At 31.5% G+C, this 8,745-nt stretch overlaps 1 protein-coding gene across 2 annotated transcripts; it reads left to right on the forward strand.

Annotated features, from left to right (window-relative positions):
• The first annotated feature begins 4,613 nt into the window (after positions 1 to 4,613).
• On the forward strand, positions 4,614 to 8,209 carry LOC137818611 (IQ domain-containing protein IQM1-like). Of its 2 annotated transcripts, XM_068622136.1 has the most exons (9): positions 4,614 to 4,738; positions 5,104 to 5,535; positions 5,730 to 5,844; positions 6,096 to 6,161; positions 6,237 to 6,325; positions 6,421 to 6,508; positions 6,835 to 7,065; positions 7,285 to 7,386; positions 7,529 to 8,209. In XM_068622136.1, exons 2-9 carry the CDS (start codon positions 5,114 to 5,116, stop codon positions 7,913 to 7,915), a joined length of 1,500 nt encoding a protein of 499 aa, XP_068478237.1. In that variant the 5' UTR covers positions 4,614 to 4,738; positions 5,104 to 5,113; the 3' UTR covers positions 7,916 to 8,209. The 2 variants fall into 2 exon arrangements, with proteins under 2 accessions (XP_068478237.1, XP_068478238.1); XM_068622137.1 differs by lacking the exon at positions 4,614 to 4,738 and having other exon boundaries at positions 5,039 to 5,535.
• The last annotated feature ends 536 nt before the right edge of the window (positions 8,210 to 8,745 follow it).

Below are 8,745 nucleotides of genomic sequence, written 5' to 3' on the forward strand. Positions count from 1 at the left end.
GATAATTTTAAGTTTTTTTTTGTCTCTCCTATATCTTTGATAGTTTTTTTAAAAAAAAATTATGATTATTATTTACAATGGCCTGTTAATTTGACTTTACCAAACACATAATAATAACAAATAAATTTTGAAACTTTGTGTTAGAATTACATATCTTTGGTTGTGCAAAACTCATTAGGTGTGAAAACTTGACATGGTTGGAAAGATATCAATTATCACGTTTTTATATCAAATTAGTCACTTATATCTATAATTATTAACTTGAAAATTTCTATTGTTTATTAGATTCACACCTTAGAAAGAAAAGAGAAATTCACCACATGAAAAACAAGGAAAAATAATTCACCACAAATTCTCCAAATGTGTTCAAGTTTTAAAAGTTTTGCTCGGTTTCCAGTTACTTCGGAAATGGTAAGATCTTTGGCGCAAGAACGCAAGAGGAGGGGTTGATCCGTATCATCTTGACTTGGTTCTGATTTCTCTATTTTTTAAGAAAATCGAGTCCGGTTCTTCTCCTACCCATATCAAATAGAACATGCTTAGCCAAATCTTCTTCATGGAAAACCTGCTTTATTTAGATCGAGAAAATCATATGGTTTTATGAAATCATGTGCTATTTCTCGAATCCGTGGTCAATCCTATTTTTGCTTCCGCAGATGAGGTTGGAGTAAAGATTAGCAAGGGGTGACTACGTTTATTTGTTTCTACTATCTTGGAGATGCATGTGTAGATGGGGAGCGGTAAGTAACAAATTGTCATTTTCACACAAGTGTGCGGATTTGTGAGAATTACACGTACGAACATACATTTTTATGTTGATACTCTTGCCCTAACAAGTGTATGCATCATAGTTTTCTTAGACTGAGCACTGTATGAGGAATCAATTCAGATAAAACATCATGAAAAAGATAAAATCTATTTTGCATGCAATGTGTAAAGATTGAAAATCGATTTTGTCAAATAGGAAATGTTCAAAAAAATTAATTTTTGAGACTTTGTACTAAAGAGAAAATCGATTCTTGTTTATATGTTTGTCATGAAGATCTCGATTTTCATGTTTGTTGTATAGAACTCCGAATCGATATTTATTTAAATAGGATTTTAAACATTTAGGATTTGTATTTATTTAAGATTTTGAATATTTTAAGAATTATATATATTTCATATTTTTATTTAAATAGAACATCAAATATTCATATTCATGATTTGTATTTATTTAAGATTTTAAATATTTTATAAATTTATATATTTTATATTTTTATTTTATTTGAATAGTACATTAAATATTTAGGATTTGTATTTATTTAAAATTTAAAATTTTGAATATTTTAAGAATTTTATATATTTTAAATTTTTATTTTATTTAAATAAGAAATTAAATATTCAGTATTTGTATTTATTTAATATTTTGAATATTTTATGAATTTGATATATTTCATATTTTTATTTAAATAGGAAATTAAATATTTAGGATTTATATTTATTTAAATGTTTGAATATTTTATAAATTTTATATATTTTATATTTTTATTTAAATAAAATTTTACATAGTTAAAATTTTGAATATGCTAGGAATTTTATATATTTTATATTTTTTGTTAAATAGGATATTAAATATTCAGGATTTGTATTTATTTAAGATTTTGAATATTTTATATTTTTATTTAAATAGGACTTTGAATAGATAAAAATTGTATTTATTTAAAATTTTGAATATGTTAAAATTTTATATATTTCATATTTTTATTTAAATAGGACATTAAATATTCAGTATTGATATTCATTTAAGATTTTGAATATTTTTTTTAAGAAGTTTATATATTTCATATTTTTATTTAAATAGAACATTACATATTAGAATTTGTATTTATTTAAGATTTTGAATATTTTAAGAATTTTATATATTTTATTTTTTTATTTAAATAAGACATAAAATATTTAAGATTGGTATTTATTTAGAATTTTGAATATTTTAATTAGTTATTTATATGTAACAATCTTCCATTTTTACATTTATAACCCCTAATTATATTACGTAACTTGTAATTTTTTTTAAAAATAATTATTCAACGATTCGAAATAATTTAATCAAGTCAAATTTATGAAAAAAAAATCATAATTTATTATTTAAATATATTTTAATAACAATGGTAAATTTGTAAATTTACATTTTATACCTTTAAAAAAATTAAATTATTTCTCAATCATTACACCACTCACAAATTTCAATAAATCATTTATACTAATTCACTCTATTGTCCCTCTATCCAAAACCATTCACTCTCTTCCCTCTCCAATCAAAAAAACATCCTATTTATAAGGGAATGATATGTTTGTAAGTAAAAATTTAACATCATATTTTTAGGCAAATTTTGTTTTATTTTATCTTTAATTATAATACCTATTAATGCTTGTATTTGCACAAATTCATTAGTGATTTAGTGATTCTGTTTGAAATTAAAAAATGTGTTAACAGTACAAAAGAAATATTACATTTAAAATTAAAGATATTAGGTGATTTTATTTATATTTTTATACTAACATTTAATTAATAATAATTAATAATTATCAAGTAAAGATAAAGAAAGGTGAAAGTTTTAATCCTAAAATTTTATAATAGTACAATTTATATCAAGAGGTTTAGAAGAATTTTAGCGAAAACAACAAACTTGACCCATAACTTAACTTATAAAAAAATTAAACTATAAATCATATTAATAATTATAACATGCGATATATAACTATATATATATTTGGAGAAAAAAAAAATTCACAACAAAAATTTATAACGTAAGATCATCAACTCAATTAGAATTTAAATTTATAACGTAAAATCATCAACTCAATTAGAATTCATTCTAGTTCTCCCATCACTTTGGAAGAGAATTTACTTTCATACCTCGTATGATCATAATAGTAACACATATAAGGGTGAACTAGTGAATATAAAACATCTGAGTAAACTTCATCATGCACGTATAGAGATTATGTATATGAATGCAAATGAACTCACATTTAGTTATACATTGTATTGGTACGGGCGAGACCGACCCCTGGTCTCCCTGATCGAGACCCACTTGGCTGACCGAGACCAGGGAAACCTGGCCGAGACCTAAGAGACTCGGCCGAGACGACCGAAACCTGGTCTACCTGATCGAGACCAAGGAAACCTGACCGAGACCTTAGAGACTCAGCCGAGACGACCGAGACCATGGAATCTTGGCCGAGACGAGGGGAATCGTCACGGTTAGCCTGGCCGGCCGACCCATACTACCGTTAATGCTCAAACCAAGGTCAGTGAAGTTAATCCGTCATTAAGGATTAAGTAATGCAACCCTAAGCGAGATCCAACCTCCACTAATTAGGCCCAATAAGGTAAGTCCATTAGAATAATATAAATAACACACATCTCAAGGAGAAAGGTACGTCATTTATTACTGTTCACCTACCAGAGTACTGATCACCCGCTTTACTGACTTGAACGTCAGAGTGCTTTCGTAGATACCCCCACCATCCGGTGTTCGCCCGAGACCGAGTGCCTAAGGAGAAGCAGGAGGACGAGAAGAACCCCAATCCATCACCCAACAACCTGACCGACCGAAAGAAGGAGAAGAAGACTTCAATAGTTCTCTAGGTCTCATCTCCCTAGTAGGAACACACATCATTGACATGACTAAATATAAAGTTTTATCTGAGTGTAACAACTAATATATATATATATATATATATATATATATATATATATAACCAATAGACCTTAGTTTATCTATGTTCTTGATGTCAAAGTAGTATAAAACATCTGCTACTAAGCTAGATGTACACTCGGTACTAAGCTTGATGTAAGCCTCCCTTAACTTCTTATCACTTGAAATAATATTTATGTAAATAGAGAACACTAAAGTCAAGCTACATTTGTTAAAGAAGAAAATGTAAAAAAAATTGACAAAAGAAAAATAGGTAAAAGATAAAGTTGAATGTTTTTGGGTGATAAAATAGAAACAAATGATTTTTTTTGTTGAAAAATTATATAGTTTGATTGGAGTTAAATATAAATAAAAATTGATAAAAAAATACTATAAAGAGATGTCTTATTATTTTCTTAAAAGATATTCCAAATCTTCTTTTCCCTATCAAGCACACCAACCTAAACAAGTTATTAGAGGAATTTTGGTTTTTTATTTAAATACCAAAAAAAAAGGTCAACTTTCAAAATAGTTTGTAGGAGTGCCCTTATAAAATATACTTTTTATTTTTTCTATTTCTAAAGACAAAAAAAAAATGTCCCTATTGATTTTGCATTGATAGAGGGACCCATAAAAAATAGCATACTTTAGAGTTTTGACTGATTCTGTTTCTTTCACATCACCGCGTGTAAACTTTTCACATACTCATGTAACACTTTCTGCAAGTCATCACAGTATCAATTTCCAATTCCTGAATTCAAAATAACCCATTTATGGGGCTTGTTGGGCACGCAAATTTCCTTATTTCCTTTTCAAACTAAACTCCTTCAATGGTAATAAAAAATTCCAAAAGGGTCACAGTTTTCTGCAATTTCTGTCTCTTACGTATTTGAAACTGCCTCCTAGGACAATTTTCCAACCCTTTCATGTCTTCAAAACTCGTGCCTTATATAAGGCAGAACAGAAGTGCTCATTTCAATCACTAACATTAAGAAAACTCAAGTGCTATCCATATCTATCTTTGCAAAAAGGAACCTGACTTCGTATACTTTAAGGTGAATGATTGTTCAGTTTTCAGTTGGAAATATGCCTTGTGCAAGTTGCATTGAAAAATAAATATATCATCTTCCAAGGTTGTGTTATAGCATAATGTAGTTTATTTGCCTATGATTCAGAGGTAGGATTTGGTTTCAATTTTGTTAGAGCATTTTTAATCAATGATTGACTTGGTCTGCTTAGATTTTCCCTACCATTTGATCTTGGGGCAGAAATGTTAAATCTTATGACTTTATGAGAATGGCATGTTCATGAATTTGATGCATTAAATGGGTCCTTATTGACCAAGAAAGGTCTTCTTCTCTTTAAATTCTCACCACTGCCTGTGAAACTCTAACCAACCCAGTGTTACTTATTTTGTCAGCTTCAAGGGTATGCAAATGGTAACAACGGTAAGGCGTCTGGACTATGAGTCAAAGGAGGGCGAGACCACCTTCAGAACAATGAACTTCAACAAGTGCAGAAACCTTGATGAGTTGTATAAGCCTGAGGAGTTGGATGAGGTTATTACTGAGAAATCTACAAGCTTAAAGAAAAAGAAGGTGGGGAATCTGAAGCTGCAAACCACATTCTCCTTCAAATATCTACTTTCTGATAATTCTGATTCAAAGGAGAAAGATGATGCCTTGCTCAATAAACAAAGCCCCCCAATTGTGTTGCCAAATTCAGAAATTTTGTTTTTGTCAAAGCCCGTTGGGGAGCTTGATGTGGCTGCAGTCAAGCTGCAGAAGGTTTACAAGGGCTACAGGACCAGAAGAAATCTTGCAGATTGTGCAGTTATCTGTGAGGAGCTATGGTTTGTTCAATCTGCATCTTTATGATATATATTTTGTGCTCAAGGGAATTTGCTTTCTATCCGATTAGTAATAAAAAAACTATTCGATGACAGTATAAAAATTGTATTTCTCAGTGTATATACTGTTTTTTTCAATCAGAATTCAATGATTAGTGGTTGATTTAGTGCTTAATTCTTTGAAATCTCAATTTCAGGTGGAAAGCCTTGGATTTTGCTGCTCTGAGCAGGTGTTCCTCATCAAAGTTTGACTCTGGTAAATCAGAAACAGCTAGTTCAAAATGGGCAAGAGCGAGGACCATGGCTGCTAAGGTACCCCTTTTGTGTGGGAAGCCAGAATCTCTGAATAAATATTGTTTGCTTTAATATTCTAGCCACTGGTTTCCAATAAAACACAGTGGTTGCTTGAAAAATAATTGACTTGACATAACTTGTCTTTTCCAATTATATTTTTGACTGGGACCACAGAAACAAATTCAAATTTCTCATTCACTTTCCGACATTTTTTCTTTTAGTATTTTGTTATCAAAATAATTTTTCTTCTCTTTTTGTGCTATTGGTAGGTGGGAAAAGGTTTGTCCAAAGATGATAAGGCGCAGGAATTAGCTCTAAGGCACTGGCTTGAAGCTGTAAGCTGTTTTCACATCTTGATTGATTTCATTTTTTAAACTCACATCAAGCTAAGATTCCCTTGTGTTTTTCAGATTGATCCACGTCACCGCTATGGACACAATCTGCACTTATACTATGATGTTTGGTTTCATAGCCAGAGTTCACAACCTTTTTTCTACTGGTAAAATTAACAGAAAACACTTTCTGCATAAAAGTTTGAGCACCCTTTTGATTTTACTTTTCTGATTTCGTTATTACATGTTATGTGACATGAAGGTTGGACGTTGGAGATGGGAAAGAAGTAAATCATGAGCAGTGCCTAAGAAGTGAATTGTATAAGCAATGCATAAAGTATCTTGGACCCGTAAGTTTGCTTCACCTCATCTCTTTGACAATGCAACATTTTTATTTGAAGGTGGCATGGACTTTTACTATATAATTTTTGGTCAATTCTAGAGTGGCAGTGGTGTATGGAATTGCCTAGCTAGTGATGTTGACTACAGAATCAAATTTTAGGCACAAAATTCATTGATTAGTAAACTACCAACAATGCATTTGTGCATGTGCATTCAATGCACAAAAGATTAACTTATAATTACAACTTCAAATCATTCTTTATGCTATTCAATTGCTTTGACTCTAGACTATTTTAGCAGCCACCACAACTCACTTTGTTGCTTGCAAATGCAGAAAGAGAGGGAAGCATATGAAGTGGTTATTGAGGGAGGAAGGCTTGTTTATAAAAGGAGCCAGAACCTTGTTCACACTGTGGAGGGATCTAAGTGGATTTTTGTTCTTAGCTCTTCTAGAATTTTGTATGTTGGTGAGAAAAAGAAAGGTCAATTTCAGCACTCAAGTTTTTTGGCTGGAGGTGCTACTATTGCTTCTGGAAGATTGGTTGCCAAAGATGGAGTTATTGATGTACGACACGTGTTTTATTCATGCATATATTCACATGGATCATTATTCAACATAAAATGAAATTATTTTCTGTCATTACTCCAGTTTTGTAGTTTTCTGAAAATGGGAAGCATTTTGGTAGAGGCACATAAAGAATTTCACTGCACTGAAAAAGAAAAGTTGAAAAGCATTGTAGTTTCTTAATATGCATATAAATTGATGCCATTTCTTTTTGTTCAGGCGATATGGCCCTACAGCGGTCACTACCGTCCTACAATGAAGAACTTTATGGAATTCATTGGGTTCTTGCTGGAACATGATGTGGACTTGACCAATGTAAAGGTGAGTGAACCACTAAAATCCATTTTTCTCTATGGATTGGTTTTTTAGCCTTTAAGTGTGTAACTAAAGTTTTATATGGATAAACTTAAGTGTAAGTATCTACATGTGTAACATTTTGTAATTTCATGGTTTGGTTGTGCAGAAGTATGCAATTGATGATGACATCCCACCTTCAAAACCTGCTGATGAGGAGCTGCAGATGGCTAACAATGGTAGTTCAAGTGGCTTTACCATTGCCAAAAGCTGCACTGAAGACAATATAGGTCAATCTGGTAACAATATGCAAACTTCAACAGTTAAAGAGAGCAAGCCATTGTCAAGAAAATGGACAACTGGAGCTGGTCCTAGAATTGGTTGTGTGAGAGAGTACCCTGCAAAACTCCAAGTTAAGGCACTTGAACAGCTGAATCTATCACCAAGAGTCAACCATGGAAAAGTAGCAGCCAAGGCACCAATTCCCTCACCAAGGCCTAGTCCTAAAATCCACCTATCCCCAAGATTTGTGCACATGGGAATTCCTAGCCCATGAATAGTTTGCCAAAACCACACACCTTTTCTATGTTCAATGTTCTGGTTGCATAGGCATTGCTTCACACTTTTACTTTGAACCTTTAGTTTAGAATCTAGGATATAGGTCACACCACACAGCATCTAACCCATGATATTTTTTTTTTCATTTCTGTTTTGGCCAATTCTTCTGGTCATTCAGCTTATGCAGAATCAAATTTTTTTACTCATTTATTTTACCCAATTGTATTTTAGGAGTTGGGTCAATCTTGCCTTGTTGAAAGTCAAATAACATCTTTAAAAAAGAATTTCTTTACACTTTTTGCACTGTGTTCTCTTCCCCACTAAGCATTCTCCACCACTCACCATTCATAATAATCATGGTTTGGAGATGAGGCATTGCGTCAGTGATGTGAGAAATTGGTATAATATTCCACATACAGATAACATGGACATTCTGAAAGAAAGTAATGCATGATTGGTGATGGTGTTGTTGTACATGAAATTTCATTGGCTGAAGCATTTGAAAGTCAAGAATTGGCTTGTGTCACCAAAACAAAAGCAGAGACAAAAAGGGGTCAAGATTTGGTTTGGTTCAAAGACATAAGTGTCTCCTAGTCACCAGCCAAATTGACCATATTCCACAAATTAGGCAATGGATTATATTATTCTACCATAAATATTGAAACTTTCTTCCTTATATTACTTAATTCATCACAATTTTATTTTGCCCATTTCCTTTGGGGGGAAATTAACCCTCATGAACCAAGAGAAAAAAAAAATTATGATTCTCAATCTGTGAGAAACCAACTAAAATTCATCACCACTTTCATGGATTCGTTTTGTAATAAC

This window comes from Phaseolus vulgaris, chromosome 10 (genome assembly GCF_000499845.2).
Source record: "Phaseolus vulgaris cultivar G19833 chromosome 10, P. vulgaris v2.0, whole genome shotgun sequence".
Taxonomy (NCBI): domain Eukaryota; kingdom Viridiplantae; phylum Streptophyta; class Magnoliopsida; order Fabales; family Fabaceae; genus Phaseolus; species Phaseolus vulgaris.